This window comes from Dasypus novemcinctus, chromosome 5 (assembly GCF_030445035.2).
Source record: "Dasypus novemcinctus isolate mDasNov1 chromosome 5, mDasNov1.1.hap2, whole genome shotgun sequence".
NCBI lineage: Eukaryota > Metazoa > Chordata > Mammalia > Cingulata > Dasypodidae > Dasypus > Dasypus novemcinctus.
This window is the reverse complement of record NC_080677.1, coordinates 60775807-60793292: the sequence shown is the minus strand read 5'-3', so window position 1 is coordinate 60793292 and position 17486 is coordinate 60775807. Positions and strand designations below refer to the sequence as shown.

Sequence of the window (17486 nt, the reverse complement as noted above, 5' to 3'; positions counted from 1 at the left end):
AGTCTTCCATTAATTAGTGGTATTTTCTTTCTAAAACATGAATAAAAGGGAGGTTTCATGGAAATATGGGCTTGCTTTGTTATTTCTGCATTTGAGCTTCTGCCAATTTATCACCCTCACTTAGTTTCTATAATTCTTTTTTTTTTTTAATTTATTTATTTAATTCCCCCCCACCTCCCCCGGTTGTCTGTTCTCTGTGTCTGTTTGCTGCGTCTTGTTTCTTTGTCCTCTTCTGTTGTTGTCAGCTGCATGGGAAGTGTGGGCGGCGCCATTCCTGGGCAGGCTGCACATTCTTTTGCGCTGGGCGGCTCTCCTTACGGGTGCACTCCTTGCGCGTGGGGCTCCCCTACGCGGGGGACACCCCTGTGTGGCGCAGCACTCCTTGTGCGCATCAGCACTGCGCATGGGCCAGCTCCACACGGGTCAAGGAGGCCCGGGGTTTGAACCGTGGACCTCCCATGTGGTAGACGGACGCCCTAACCACTGGGCCAAGTCCGTTTCCCAGTTTCTATAATTCTTAATGGAAATGTATTGATAAAACTTTTCAACTAAAACCATTCTTCCTCATCCTTTCCACCCTTCCAAAAGAAAGAGGTTTACTGACTGCCATGCAGTCTCCTACTAACAGTAAGAAGTTACAGTTATTTCTTGTAAATATCGTTGCATCTTTTGGACACAACTCGAAAACATCTTGAATAAAGTGCATACTGTTCTCCAAATGTAGGTGTGAAATAGTTTTAGAAAAATAATTGAGTTACCCATTTAACAAATATTTGGTGACTTCATACTAGAAACCTCTTTAGGAATTACTATGGGACTAGAAATACCATGGGCTTTAGAGTCAGACAAACCTATATTTGACCCCTCATTTGACCTTTTGCTGGCTCTATGATCTTGGACAGATTATTTAAACATCTCTAACTGTAATAGGGATAATAATAACTGCCCTTAAGGCTCTGAGGACTAAATGAAATAGGGAACAGCCTTGGCTAGATGACTTGGAAGAAGATTTAGATATATATCAAGTGACCCTTTCCTTCAAGGGACTTCAATCCAATCACTGAAATAATAATTTACAAACTAATAATTTCAAGATGTAGTGGTTAGAGATTATAACAAGTTGATACAACCAAAATGCTGGAATTTAAACCCATGTGTGGCATTTTTCACTGCCTGGTGCTACACATTTCTGTGAGACTTCCTGTTAAGGTGGTACCAGTAGAAATAGAAATGTGAAGAGATGAATTTGAGGCACTGGGATGGGAGGAATGGTGGGAGCAAAGCTAAGTTAAAAATCAAAGATAACTCCTTGTTGCTTGAGTCTATGAAATATGGAGAATGATGTTGCATTAATATAAATAGGCACCTCAGGCTAAAAGAGAAGGAGCTTATAGGAAGCGGACATGGCTCAACTGATAGAGTGTCCGTCTACCATGTGGAGGGTCCAGGGTTTGATCCCCAGGGCCTCCTGACTCGTGTGGTAAGCTGGCCTACATGCAGTGCTGCCGCTCACAAGGAGTGCCGTGCCATGCAGGGGCATCCCTGCTTAGCAGTGCCCCATGCACAAGGAGTGCGCCCTGCAAGGAGAGCCGCCCCGCGTGATAAAACTGCAGGCCACCCAGGAGTGGCATTGCACATGCTTGCTGAGAGCTGACTCAGCAAGATGATGCAACAAAAAAGAGATGGGGTTTCCCAGTGCCACCAGATAATGCAAGCAAATGCAGAAGAACACACAGCTATTGGACACAGAGCAGACAACGGGGGGAAGGGGAGAGAAAAAGTAAATCTTGAAAAAAAAAAAAGAGAGAAGGAGCTTAATTATAAGAGGGAAGCAGTGAATTCATTTTTTAAAAAGTAGTTTTATTGACACTACTTGTATTCACATACAATCCACTCAAGGTGTACAATCAGTGGCTTTTATTGTAAGCAGTGTTGTGCACTCTTCATGACAAAAATATTTTTTTTTTCAAATTATTTTCACATTTGCTTTTTTTTTTTAATTCATTTTTTAAAAAATATTACATTAAAAAAATATGAGGTCCTATTCAACCCCACCGCCCCCACCCCACCACTCCCCCCACAGCAACACTCTCTCCCATCATCATGACACATCCATTGCATTTGGTAAGTACATCTCTGGGCATTGCTGCACCTCATGGTCAATGGTCCACATCATAGCCCATACTCTCCCACGTCCATCCCGTGGGCCCTGGGAGGATCTACAGTGTCCGGTAATTGTCCCTGAAGCACCACCCAGGACAACTCCAAGTCCCAAAAACGCCTCCACATCTCATCTCTTCCTCTCATTCCCCACACCCAGCAGCCACCATGGCCACTTTTCCCACACCAATGCCACATTTTCTCTGTGGACCTTGGATTGGTTGTGTCCATTGCACATCTATGTCAAGAGGAGGCTTAGATTCCACATGGATACTGGATGCACTCCTCCTGCTTTCATTTGTAGACACTCTAGGCTCCATGGTGTGGTGGTTGACATTCTTCAACTCCATGTTAGCTGAGTGGGGTAAGTCCAGTAAGTCAGAGTGTAGGAGTTGAAGTCTGTTGAGGCTCAGGGCCTGGCTATCATATTGTCAGTCAGAGATTCAAATCCCCTAGATATATCTTAAACCCCAGCACCAACTACAATTCCAGTAAAGTAGCATGAAAGTCTTGTGAAAAGAGATCCCATCTGAGTCCAGTTCCATCATGCAGAAACACCAGCTCCAAAGAAGGGCCAACTGACATGGCAGTGAACCCCATCTGCCATGACCATAGAGCCCGTGGGTCTCTGTAGCCCTCAAAAGAACCAATACCTGGGGTTGTATCTACTTTATCCATGACAAAAAATTTTTATAACAATTTTGTTATGTGAAACAGAAAAATTCCACACCCCTTAGAAGTCACCTCTCTATCCTGCTATCTGTAGGATAACGTAACCACTAATCTAATTCCATCTTTATAAATTGATTTATATTTACATTTTATATAAATGGAAACATACAATATGTAGTACTTTGTATCTGGTTTCTTTCACTTAGCATAATGTAATTTTTTTGTTTTTGTTTTGTTTTTTTGCCTGATATTAACATCTTGTAACATTAACATAAATTTGTTCATTTTCAAAGAAAAGCAGTCTTACATATGCAAACTCATATTTCACATGAGCTTTCACTATACTATAGAGTCCCTTGTTGCATTTTTTAGTTTTTCTTCTAACAATATACATGACCTTAGACTTTCTTTTCAACTATTGTCATACTCATATAAATAGCATTGCTAGTTACAGACACTATGATATACTTCCACCTTTTCTGTTCATTTCCAGAGATTAATAGACAACAGTTTCACCAATTCTGCGTAGATTAACCCTCAGCTTTCCATTCTCTAATGTCATTCTATTTTCCGGACCTATTTTCTACTTATTAACTTCATGAATTTATGCAATATGTTTAGTCCATAGTAGTGAAATCATACAGTATTTGTCCTTTTGTGTCTGGCTTGCTTTACTCCACATAAGGTACTCCAGGTTCATCCATGTTGTCATATGCTTCACTACTTCATTTCTTCTAACAGCTGCATAATATTCCATCGTGTATATATACCAGTTTGTTTATCCATTCATCAGTTGATGGACACCTGGGTTGTTTCATCTTTTGATAATCTTGAATAACGCCAGTATGAACATTGGTGTGCAGATGTCTGTTCATGTCACTAAGCTCAGTTCTGGATTTATACCCAATAGCAGTATTGTCGGGTCACGTGGCAAATCTATATTGAACTCCTTTAGGAACTGCCAAATAGTCCTCCGTACTGCCTGTATCGTTCTACATTCCTACCAACAGTGAATAAGTGTTCCTGTCTTTCCACATCCTCTCCAACACTTGTGGTTTTCTGTCTTTTTAATAGTGGTCATTCTAATAGGTGTGAAATCATATCTTGTAGTTTTGGTTTGCATTTCCCAAATCTGTAGTGATGTTGAATATTTTTCATGTGCGTGTTTTTGTTTCTGTTTTTTTCCATTTGTATTTCTTCTTTGGACAACGTCTGTTCAGGTCTTTTGCCCATTTTTCAATCAGGTCATTTGTCTTTTTGTTGTTGACTTATAGCATCTCTTTATATATCCTGGATATTAAACCCTTATTGGATATGTGATTTACAAATATCTTCTCTCATTGAGTTGGCTGCCTTTTCACCCTTTTGACAAAGTCCTGTGAGGTGCAAAAGTGTTTAATTTTGAAGGGGTCCCATTTATCTATTTTTTGTTGTTGTTATTGCTCATGCTTTAGGTGGAAGGTCCAAGAAACCACCACCTACTACACGGTCTTTAAGATGCTTCCCTACCTGGCAGTATAATTGGGCTTTATTTTCAGGGAGGTTTTGGACCACAGAGGGGTTTGATGGTGGTGGGGGAGGAATACTGGTGTGGGGTGTTATTGGTGGGAGAGCGCATGGTTGGAAGGTAGTTCTCCAGGGCATATGTGCACAGTGCATAAAAATGTTTGGATAGGGAAGCGGACTTGGCCCAGTGGTTAGGGCGTCTGTCTACCACATGGGAGGCCCGCAGTTCAAACCCCGGGCCTCCTTGACCCATGTGGAGCTGGTCCACGCGCAGTGCTGATGCATGCAAGGAGTGCTGTGCCATGCAGGGTGTCCCCCGCGTGGGAGAGCCCCATGCGCAAGGAGCGCGCCCCGTAGGGAGAGCCGCCCTGTGCGAAGGAAAGTGTAACCTGCCCAGGAATGGCGCCGCACACATGGAGAACTGACGTAGCAAGATGACGCAACAAAAAGAGACACAGATTCCCATGTTGCTGACAACAACATAAGCAGACAAAGAAGAGCACGCAGCAAAATAGACACAGAGAACGGACAACTGGGGGGGGGGGGGGCAGAGGGGAATAAAAAAAAAAAGTTTGGATATTTTCATAATGGTTACAGTTGGGAACGATGGTTTGGGGAGTGCTGAGTTCCTGGCCGGGGGAGCTCTGTCACATTCCCCAGTGGAACAGCAACAATCCTCTGAGTGCAGTGGCTAAGACCAATAAAGAAGGATGGTCTAACAATGAGCCCTGGATGCTAATGACTATGCTTGTGGACCTGTGTGCCTGAAATAAGAACTAGGCCTAGAGCTGCAGGGTGCCTAAGAGTTACCTCCTGAGAGCCTCCATGTTGCTCAAATGTAGCCAGTCTCAAAGCCAAACTCAGCATGTAAATTCCCCCAAGCGTGGCACATGACTCCTGGGGATGAACCTCCCTGGCACCGAGGGATTACTACCAAGTACCAGCTGATAATGTGGCTGGAGAATGACCTTGAATAAAAGGGCCAACTCAGACCAGCAGAATATCTCAGCCTACATGTAATATCAGGAGTTAAAAATGCTTTTCTGACCCTGAATAAAAGGGGGAAATGGAAAGGACAAATGAGTTTATATGGCTGTGAGTCTCCAAAAAAGAGCCAGGAGATCAGAGGGGTTGCCGTTACACATACCTCAGCAGAGTCCCAGAGACAGCTAAAGTGGATACAACCCCAGGTATTGGTTCTTCTGAGGGCTACAGAGACCCACAGGTTCCATGGTCATGGCAGATGGGCTTCAGTGCCATGTCAGTTGGCCCTACTTTGGAGTTTATGGTCCTGAGTGTGATGGAGTTGGACTCAGGTGTGGTCTTTGTTCACAAGCCTTTCCTGTCACTTTTACCGGACCTGTGGTTGGCGCTGGGGTTTAGTGTATACTCAGGGGACCTGAATCTCTGGACTGTCCATGTGATAGCCAGGCCCTGAGCCTCAATAGACTTGCAACTCTTATCCTCTGGTTTATTGGACTTACCCCAGCCAGCTAACAGGGAGGCGAAGAAGGTCAACCACCACACCAGGGAGCCAAGAGTGCCTACAACTGCAAACAGGAGAATTGTATCCATCGTCAAAGTGAAGTCGAGGCACCCTCTCATTAGAGGGGTGGAGTGGACATAGCCATCCCAGGGTCCACAGAATGAAGGAATAGAGTATGGTTTAGAGTGGACTTACTGATACTCTATTCTGGAACTAATGTGATTAGTAGTGGAAGTAAATGTAACACTGAGATGGAGAAAGTGACGTGGTAGCTGCTGAGGGTGGGAATGGGAAGAAGAGATGTGACATGGGGGCATTTTCAGGACTTGGAGGTGTCCTGAGTGGTACTGCAGGGACAGTTATTGGACATTGTATGTCCTTCCACAGCCCACTGGGTGGACTGGGGGAGAGTGTAAACTCTAATGTGGACCATTGACCATGTGGTGCAGCAGTGCTCAGAGATGTATTCACCAAGCACAATGAATGTCCCATGATGATGGAGGAGGTTGTGGTTATGGGAAGAGTGGGGTGAGGGGGGTGGGGGGTATATGGGAACCTCATATTTTTTTAGTGTAACATTAAAAGTAAATAAATTATTTTTAATAAATGCTTCTCTGCATTTTCTTCTAGTAGTTTTATGGTGCTGGCTTTTAAATTTAGGTTTGATCCATTTTGAATTGATTCTTATATAAGGAGTGAGATAGGGTCCTCTTTCATTTTTTGGTGATTGCTATCCAGTTCTCAGCACCATTTATTGAAGAGACTGTTTTGTCCTGATAACATGGACTTGGTAGGTTTGGCTGTAGAAGTGTGGGTTTATTTCTGGACTCTCAATTCTATTTTACTGATCCATGTTTTCTGTTTTTGTGCCAGTACCACCTGTTTTGACCACTGTAGCTTTGTAATATGTTTCAAGGTCAGGCAATGAAATTCCTCCCACAGTGCTTTTCTTTTTTAGGTTGCTTTTGGCTATTCAGTTGCACTTTCCCTTCCAACTGAATTTGTTCTTTTCTATTTTCCAACTGAATTTGTTGCTTTTCTATTTTTGTAAAGTAGGCTATTGGGATTTTGATTGGTATTGCATTAATCTATAATTCAGTTTGGGTAGGATTGACATCTTCATAATACTTAATCTTCCAATCCATGAACATGGAATGTCTTTCTATTTGTTTAGGTGTTCTTTGATTTCTTTTAATATTGCTTTGTAGTTTTTTGCATGTAGGTCTTTGTACTTCTTTGTTTAAACTGGTTCCTAGGTATTTCAGTCTTTTTGCTGCTATTGTAAATGGAATTTTTTTCCCTGATTTCCTCAATTGTTCATACTAGTGCACAGTAACATTACTGATTTTTGCATGTTCATCTTGTATCCTGCCACTTTGCTGAACTTGTTTATTAGTTCAAGTAGCTTTGTTGCAGACATTTCAGAATTTTCTAAATATAGGGTCATGTCATCTGCCAATAGGGCGAGTTTTACTTCCTTTCTTCCTATTTGGATTCCTTTTATTTATTTTTCTTGTCTAATTGCTCTAGCTAGTACTTCTAGCACAATATTGCATAATGGTGACAGTGGGCATCCTTGTCTTTTTCCTGATCTTAGAAGGAAAACTTTAAACTTTTCCCATTGAGAATGATGTTGGCTGTGGGCTTTTCATATATGCCCTTTATCATATTGAGGAATTTTCTTTTTATTCCTGTCTTTTGAGTGCTTTTTTCAAGAAAGGATCCTGGATTTTGTCAAATGCTTTCCTTTTCTGCATTGATCAAGATGATCACGTAGTTTGTTTTCTTCAGTTTATTAATGTGTTGTATTATGTTAATTGATTTTCCTATGTTGAACCACCCTTGAGTACCAAGAATAAATCTCACTTGGTCATGGTGTATAATTCTCTTGATATCCTGTTGGATTTGATTTGCAAGTATTTTCTGTATCAGTCTGCCAAAGGGGTGCTGATGCAAAGTACCAGAAATCTGTTGACTTTTATAAAGGGTATTTTCGGAAGGTAAAAGCTTACTGTCCCAAGGCCATGGAAAGTCCAACTCGGGACCATAAGAGGTACTTTCCCACCATAGTCATCTGCCATGTGTTGAAGCAAGATGGCAGGTGATCTGTGTTGGGTTTCACCCTTCCCCTCTGGGCTTCCTCTTCCTCTTGAGGTTCTGTGGTCCCAGCTTCTTCCTGATCTGAGCTGTTGGCTGGCATAGGGCTTTTCTCTCAGGGCTTCCTATATCAGTCATGGCTCCCTTTCCAAGGACACTTGTAAACTATCAGGCAAATGGTCCATCTCTCCCTGGGACATTAGCTGTTTCAACCTTCTCCTTTCTGTCACATGGCAGGATCAAAATAAAAATTCTTTCCTATGTATCTTCTTGTGTCTATCCATGTGGGTGTCTGTTATATCAGACCCACCAAGGGGGTGGGGACTCAACCTGAGTCACGCCTTACTGATGTGGTCAAATCAAAAAAGCCCTAGCTCAATCTTTTTTTTTTTTTAATTTAATTTAATTTAATTTTTTAAAAAAATATTACATTAAAAAAATATGAGGTCCCATTCAACCCCACCGCCCCCACCCCCCATTCCCCCCACTGCAACACTCTCTCCCATCATCATGACACATCCATTGCACCTGGTAAGTACATCTCTGAGCATCGCTGCACCCCATAGTCAATGGTCCACATCATAGCCCACACTCTCCCACGTTCCATCCAGTGGGCCCTGGGGGGATCTACAATGTCCCGTAGTTGTCCATGAAGCACCACCCAGGACAACTCCACGTCCCGAAAACGCCTCCCCATCTCATCTCAATCTTAACAGATAATCTAATCAAAGAAACCTCTGCTGAATTTAATGTAATCAAGGGGTATCAAACCTAGAGGAACAGACCAGTTTACAAACATAATCTTTCTTTTTTGGGATTCATAAAATAACCTCAAACTGCCAAAGAGTATAATTCTCTTAATATGCTGTTAGAGTCTATTTGCAGGTATTTTGTTGAGAATTTTTGCATATATGTTCATTAGAGAGATTGGTCTGTAATTTTCTCTTCTTGTAGAATCTTTAACTGGTATTGGGGTTATGTTGACTTCATAAAATGTATTGGGTAATTTTTCCTCCAGTTTTTTAGAAGCATTTCAACAGGATTGGTGTTAATTTTTCTTGAAATGCTTGGTACAATTCTCTTGTGAAGCCATCTCATCCTGGACTTTTTGTTGGGAGATTTTTGATGACTGTTTCAGTCTCTTTAAATGTGATTGATTCGTTGAGTGCTTACATTTCATGTAGTCAGTGTAGGTTGTTTATGCATTTCTAGGAATTTGTCCATTTCATCTGTATGGAATTCAGGTTTAACCAGACTTTTATTTTTACAATTTAGGTTAAACATTTTCAAGTACTGTAAAACTTACAGAATGATGTCATTGTGGACTCTGTAGCTCTTTATGGAACTTAGTTTTAATGATTGGATAGCTAGGAAATAGAGTTGAGAATTTTCTAAGCATTGAAAATAAGATTAAGACATGAAGCCAGGGATCTGAATAGTGTATGCAAGGGGCAGGGAGGAAAGAGGCAAAAGGTGAGAATGACAGAAGAACCAGGAAAAGGCAAAGAAGATGAGGGAAATAACTATTTGAAACATGGGATTAACACAGAACATGAAAAGGCATTTCACAGCAGAAGAGTTTTAAATGGCCAGGAAGCATTTGAAAGGACATATTATCTTAAAAATAAAAACAGGCATATTCTCCCCAAAGTTTTAAGATTGTTTCAAGTCCTTGTTGCTGGGGTTTTGAGAAAATACTTATACTATTATGGGAGAAATAGTAACGCAACTTTTTGGAATATGGCACTACCTATTAAAATTTTAAATAGTTAAACCTAACCATTATAAGACGTGATCATATAGAAACATCCACAGAAGTGTGCAAATATATACTTATGAGCCTCTGTATTTAGCTTTGTATGTAACAGTGAAAATTTGGAAACAATGTGAGGTTTAACAGTAGGGGGTTAGTTAGGTAAGTTATGAAATGGGATGATATAGCTTGTATCTAGCCAATTTTGGGCAGAATGAAAGGTGGAAGAGAATAGGAGAAAAAAGGGAGGGATGGGAAAGGGAGAGTGAAACGAATAAGATAGCATGTATCTATGTGAAAAGGGGAGTGAGAAATTATATTAGCCCAAAATGAAAATTTTGGTTTGCCTCATTCATCTTTTTCCCTTGGTTTCTTTTTTTTTTTTAATTTTAAAAAATTTATTTCTCTCCCCTTCCACCTCCCCCACCCCAGTTGTCTGCTCTCTGTGTCCATTCACTCTGTGTTCTTCTCTGACCTCTTCTATCCTTATCAGCGGCCCTGGAATCTGTGTTTTTGTTGCGTCATCTTGTTGTGTCAGCTCACACCATTCTTGGGCAGGCTGCACTTTCTTTCGTGCTGGGTGGCTCTCCTTACAGGGTGCACTCCTTGCACATGGGGCTCCCCTACACAGGGGACACCAGTGCGTGGCAGGGCACTCCTTGTGTGCATCAGCACTGCACATGGGCCAGCTCCACAGGGGTCAAGGAGGCCCGGGGTTTGAACCACAGACCTCCCATGTGGTAGACAGACGCCCTAACCACTGGGCCAAGTCCACTTCCCTCCCTTGGTTTCTAAATACTATTTTAACCTTTTTATGATCTGAGTTAAGCATTTTTTAAAAACTTTTTTTTACAGTATAATGAATGCTTGTAAAACTATACAGAATATAGACATATGAATACTGAAAGGTATGTGAATAAATAAAATTTAAAGGAAACGGACTTTGGCCCAGTGGTTAGGGCGTCCGTCTACCACATGGGAGGTCCGCGGTTCAAACCCCGGGCCTCCTTGACCCGTGTGGAGCTGGCCATGTGCAGTGCTGATGCGCGCAAGGAGTGCCGTGCCACGCAAGGGTGTCCCCCGCGTAGGGGAGCCCCACGCACAAGGAGTGCACCCATGAGGAAAGCCGCCCAGCGTGAAAAGAAAGAGCAGCCTGCCCAGGAATGGCGCCGCCCACACTTCCCGTGCCGCTGACGACAACAGAAGCGGACAAAGAAACAAGACGCAGCCAATAGACACCAAGAACAGACAACCAGGGGAGGGGGGGAAATTAAATAAATAAATAAATCTTTAAAAAAATAAAATAAAATAAAATAAAATAAAATTTAAAAAAATTCCGAAGTAAATATGTATGAAGTAAAAATCTTCCCTTTACTGCCACTAAGGCCTACTTGCACAGAGGAAATCATTGTTAATGTCGATGTGTATTCTTCCAGACTGTCATATATACATATGTTAAAATAATTTTTAAATAAAGGTGAGATTATAAAAAAATTTTTTAATTCAGTAATATATAATCGTTAACTTTTAAAATGTCAGTACCTGGCCGCAGCCCACCTGGCCTTCCCACCCCCCCCACCCACACGGGCCACGGGGCAGCAGGCAGTGGTGCGGCGCAGGGCAGCTCAGGAGCCGCCGCCTCCTCCTCCATGGCTGTTGACCCCGCTGCTTTGCGGGGATTTGACCGTCGCCTCCTCCGCCACTGCCGCCTTAGCTTTCGCCACCGCCGCCGCGCACGCCATGGGCTCTGTGACTTGACGACTAAGTTACACCGAAGCGTCTCCTAATTGATGGAGATAGTGCTGTGATGATCAGAGAATTCATCTTCTAGCGAAGAGTTTAATTAAATGGTGCAGCTCTGGATCCCAGGAAGAGGGATATAGCCAGTACCAAGGTATACTGAGCACCCTGTCACAATGTGACTTTTCAAGGGCCAAGACCTTGTTGATATATGACATGAATCTCAGAGAAATGGAAATTAAGAAAAAATTTACAAAGAAATAGAATGTAGCATTACTGGAGCACATGAAAAAATTGCTGAGTGCAAAAAAGCAAATTCTTCAAAACGAATATAAAAAAATTGCCAAAAATATGATGGTTTGGCAAAAGTGATCCATCATCATCCTGACAGGCATGAGACATTAAAGGAACTAGAGGTCCTGGGAAAAGAGCTGGAGTGTCTTTCACATAGTGAAGAAAGTGTTGAAGATAAGCTGGAATTGAGACTGAAAAGTTTCACATGTTCCTTTGCATTTTCGACGAACTGTAGCAAACCCTGAAAAATTATGAAAAGCTCTCAGAGGCGGAGGAAGCTCAAGAGACAAGTGTGGAAACAAATCCTAAGCCATAGAAAGTATGATTGTTCACCATTCCCAATTATATTGAAATAGCTACATAATGTTAGTGTATTTAGAATTTGTCATGCTGTTGAGATATTTAAAGCTACTTCTTCAGTGAAATAATTTAAACTTTTAAATATTAATGTTCGTTTCCTATTTCTTCACAAAAAGGAATGTGACATTAGTATAGATTTGGTTTTATTAAAATGTTTTTTTATTCCTAGATGTTGAAGGTAGGAAGCAGCACTCCAAAAATGTTTACTAAAATGTTTTCAAACAGGGGGAAAAAAAATGTCAGTACCCATGGAGAGCTCCATGCCATCCATTTAAAAGTAAGCTTTATAAAGTGGTATAATAATCAATGGTGTTCTGTTCAGATACTCCATCATTCAGTTGTGTTACTTTACTTTTAAGTGGAAAGATGAGTCAAAAACATGGTTTAATTTACAGTATCTATAATCCTTGATTATTATTTTTGCTTCCCCTGCCCCAGTCCACCTTTTATGCAGGCTGTAAATTTGGACTAACAGTAAAACACACACATACAACTTAATCCTTTTGCCCTCTTTTATTTATATTTAGTTTCTCCATTGATTCAGTGAGAATTACTGAAACTGATGTACAGAAAACAATATACCCTGGAAGTTACCTTGAACGGAATATTGATGAGACAATAGAGGTATTATATCTTTACTATCATTTTTGTGTCTTTGGTTTAGTAATTATTGAATAAATACTTGCTGAAAGTAAGCACAATAATGAGAATGGTGGGCCTAATACCTTATATAAAAGACCTGAATGAATTTGTAAGTAAAGAATTTAACGTATTTTCGTAGCATACAGAGAGAGTTAAATTAGAGGGGTTGGGTTTTTTTTTGGTTTCTGTTGTTAAATGTTCTAGTTTAAAATTTGTCTTATTTTGTATATCATGTATAGACCATGTGACAATTTACTTTAAATGCCAGTATAGATTCTCTTCTCATCTTGCAAAGTTAATCTAGAGATATTCTAAATAGTTTAAATATTTAATCTAGAAATAGATTAATGTTTAGGAATCCCCAAAATCTAAAATTGTTCTAAGCCAAGGACAGAGGATGAGGCCTTCTCCACCACAGACCATATGTTATATAAAAGCCATTCATCTTTTGAGGTATATGCCATCTAGTTAAATTAGCTCTCCTCACTCTTGTATATATTGCCAATTTATGGCCACTGTTCTCAAACCCCGACTGCCAAACCCTGGTCTTCACTGAGGAGGTTTTTAGCTTCTGAATCCTAAAGAAAATAAAGATCATTGCCCTCTCAATCTGGATACAGTGGAGAGATACTGATACTTGATTTTTTCCCACACTCATCCCATATGGAGTAATGAATGCAATTCACATAATCTGTCATTTTTCATGCTGAGAACATCTTTATAATTTTTAAAAATACATCTCTTTTTGCATCTTTAATCATTAAGTTCACAGTAGTAAATACAGGTACTTAGTGGAATTACTGACTAGAATTATTGTTTTTAATTAAAAGAGCACAAGTAGAATTTATTTTTTGCTAAGAGTATCTAAAAATCTTAAGTTGGAATAATTACTGTAAATAAATATATCATATTTTGCTTTTTAATTTAGTTTTCTGATGAGTTTGGAGTGAGACAGGAAACAAATATGGTTAAGATGCTAGAAAAAAAGTACCAAGAACAATTAGAAGAAGAAGTAGCTAAGGTAAGTTTATAGTTTATCCTGAATTTTACCTTTGTTTATGTTCCCCTCGAAGCTTGAAAAATGTAGATTTTATTGATGGTAATGCCCTTTAGTTTTAGTTAAAAATTTCATGAATAGTTCATCTTTAAGTTGTCAGATAGTAGAATGCTTTTAAATGGAATGTTCTGTGCATTTTTCTTTCAGAAGAGCATTCCTCTTTTGATGTAGAATAATAATTAGAAACTTTACAGAATGCCAACACAAATCTTTTTATATTTATTACCTTATGAGTAGGATTGAAAAAGTTTGGCCTTCTTTGAAAGTGGGGCAGAAGTTAGGAAATGAGAGGAAAAGGTGTTTGACCCGCCATACATTACCTTTGCCTCTTCCACCCAGGTAAGTTACTGTGATGTTAGATAATGACTGCAGATACCAAGGAAGGATAGCTACTTAGCATTAGCACTTGGCTAAGCAGCATTTATCACTCTGAATTTTGTTCATCTCTACATCGTTAGTTTCTGTGCTGAATCATTCTTTTATAGTTTTAAATAGCAATTTTATCACCTAGCGTACCATAAGGGTTCCTTTTTTTTTTCTTTATACTCCCATTTTAAAACATATCCCTTATTGGGTTTATTATAATGGGACAATTGAATTATGAGTTTGTCTGCTTACTTATTTTTTATTGTTTCATGTTCCACTGTAACAATCCCAGTGGGAAATATGCATTTTAAAGGGGGAAAATTGATGAGATATGCAAGAAATACATAAGGAATTGGAGAAAACACAAATGAGATGAGGTGTCAAGACCCAGGGAATTCTGAAGGTCTCCTGTTTACTATGGCTGAACTGACTGTTTAATTCTGTGCTTCCTGGGGATCAAAGTTAGGCACCATCATTTTTATATCACTCTCATTGTTCAGTTCTTCAGAGGAGTCCAAGGTTTCTCTTGTATTTGGCTCTTAAATTCCTCAAATGGAATAACAGGGCATCAAAGTATAGTGACTAAGGGCATGAGGTTTGGTATAGGATATACCATGCTTTAAATTCTCATTCTGGTTTTACTAGATTTGCGAACTTAGGAAAGTTACTTAACTTCTGAGTCTCAGTTCTCTCTAAGTTAAAAGGGGAGAATAGAAATAATAGTTATTGTTTTGAGGATGCAATGAGCTAATGAACATAAAGCACCTGGCAGATCAATTAATATAGTAAAGACTCATAAAATGATGTTTTAAAAGTAGTCTTACTTTGATGATGGCAGTGATATAAAGCTGCTTTGTAAGTCATCTCACATCCAAGCTGGTAGCAGAACACCAAAGTGCAGAACAGTGAAAACTATTCCAAAGGCAGCCAATGTAAGTGTCTGTACATTGATAGTCCAGCTTGGTCCTAGAATAACATAGATTGATAATAATAGTCACCAGGACTGATGAGATTGTGCTGTGTTCCTGAGATCAGCTGTTGGAAAAAAAGACTGAAAACCTCTGCTCTAAAAATACAAACTGTATAGATGAAGCCTAATGAGAATGTCGTTCTCATAGATTGAGAGTATGATTTTGGTACATACTACTGAAAATAGACATTCGTTTACATTTCGCTACCAGGCATTGTTCTAGGTGCTGGAAATAGCAGAGAATATGAGATTAGATCTTTGCTTCTTTTCTCCTTACATTCTAGTTGGGGCAGGTAGGCAATATACAGATGATGATATGAGTTGTGAAGAAGAAAAAAAGCCAAGATAATAAGACTAGGAAATTGCATGGAGAGTAAGGTGGTGATATTTTCTATACAGTGATCCAGGAAGGCTTCATTTTAAAAGTATACTAGAGGAGAGTCCTAAAGAAAGTGAGGGAGTAAATCATGAAGATATCAGGTTGAGGACCTTTCAAGGAAGTGGGATGCATAAGAAAGAGAAGAGTTAAGAATTATTCCAGGAGACATTTCCAATAGATGTCCAGGGAAATTTGGCTAGAGTTTATGAAGTTCACTTGCTCAGCTGCCAGCTCTGCCCAGTTTGTTTCATTTTTCCTACCCCCAGATTCATGGAACTCTTTTCATGAAATATTACGAATTCCTGGCACAGGTTTATTTCCTTAGAAAATGTGTCTGGATGTGGGAGGAAGAAATAGAGTAAAATGGGCAAGGGCTGGCCTTTTAGGGGAAAAATTTCTCCAGATTATTTGACTTGAACCCCTGAAAGTATGGAGTTGCTGTTTACTGCAGTGAATTTAGTAGAATGGAGAAGACCGCAAAGAAATAATTAATTTTTGGAGAGGAGCAGAAGACTTACAAATTCAGCTTTTGATACAATAAATACAAAACATTTACTATATGTTTAAATGTAATTGTGGTGGAGTAGTTGGATAGATAATCCTAGAGTTCAGGAAATAAAATAAAATTATAGAGCTGTAGATATGAGAGTTAGCATTTGGGGTTGTGGTTTTCAAAGTGTCTGAGTTGTAACCCGTTTTTTTTCTTCAAATCAATTTAGTGGGTTATAGGACCTATATTTTAATATTAATAGAATGGTTCAATATATAAACACACATTTAAGTACATATTTGTGCTTTGGTCACAATGTAAAATGTTTTTTACTATTGTGTGTATGTGTATGTGGGGGGGCTTACTTGCTTACCATGGGTTGCATTGAAAAAAGTTTGAAACACTAATTTAAGGAGAGAGTCTCGAGAGAAAACAGGTCCAGTGGTGAACCTGGAGCATGCCAGTATTCAGAGGTAAGAAAAATGAGGATAAACAATGGAGACAGAGAAAGAACAGCAAATTAGAAAGGGGAAGAACCAAAAAAGTTGCATCACAGAAGCCAAGGAATAAAAATATATCAAGAGGAGTGCTTATTAGACTGTGTCAGATGTTTCTGGTAAATCAAGAAAGATTAGAACTGCAGATTATCAGTGGATATAACAATGTGACATTGGTGACTTTCACAAGAATACATTTGATGGAGTGGTGGAGACAAACTGATTAGATTGAGTTAGAATGAGAATGGAGGAGAGGAATTATTTTGAGGAATTTTACTTCAAAGGGGAGCTGAGAAATGTGGTAGCTAAAGGGTTATGTGGTAGGTTCCAGTGGTGTTTTTGTTTAAGATGAGAGATATTACATCATATTTATGTGCTAATAGAAATGACCCAGGAGAAGGAAAAAAACTACCGATTTCAGGAGAGAGAGGAGCAGTTGTTGGCGCAGTGTCCTTGAGTAGATGAGAGGGGATGCGATCCAAGGAAGGGCTGCCCTTAGGTAGGAGCATGGCAGTTTAATCTATAATTACAAGATGGAAGGCAGAGAATATATATGGTTCATGATTCAGTTGTGTTTTCAGATATGGTAATTGGAGCCTGCGGAAGTTCTCTTTTGATTGCTTCCATTTTCTCACTGAAGTAAGAAGCAAGGTCAGCACTTGAGAATGAGAAAGAGAGAGGAGCTATAAGGGAGAAGAAAGAAGGAATAAAAATGTTATTAGACTAGGGAAATTTAGTAGGATTGCCTGGTATTACTAAGGGCCCATTTTAAGGCTAATGGTGATAAATTTAAAATAAAACTAATCAGTTTGGTTATACTTTTTATTCTTCCCCAGTTAAGTTTGGATACTCAGGTAGAGCCACAAAATAGAGAATTCTTTTTTTTTTTTAACTAGAGAAGTTGTGGGTTTACAGAAAACCATGTAAAAAATGCAGCATTTCCTTATACCCCCTATTGTTGACATTTTACATTAATGTGGTACCCCTTTGTTACAGCTGATGAAAGAATATTAAAAT

At 39.6% G+C, this 17486-nt stretch overlaps 1 protein-coding gene and 1 pseudogene across 8 annotated transcripts in view; both read left to right on the top strand.

The window, feature by feature from the left end:
- Positions 1-17486, top strand: part of AKAP9 (A-kinase anchoring protein 9) — a 202505-nt gene that overhangs the window by 78821 nt on the left and 106198 nt on the right. For all 8 annotated transcript variants that reach the window (XM_058297001.2, XM_058297000.2, XM_058297003.2 and 5 more), the window contains 2 exons: positions 12596-12692; positions 13639-13731. In XM_058297001.2, coding sequence (XP_058152984.1) covers positions 12596-12692; positions 13639-13731 — 190 coding nt within the window. The remainder of the gene's footprint in view (positions 1-12595; positions 12693-13638; positions 13732-17486) is intronic.
- Positions 3678-12044, top strand: LOC139438962 (THO complex subunit 7 homolog pseudogene; annotated as a pseudogene).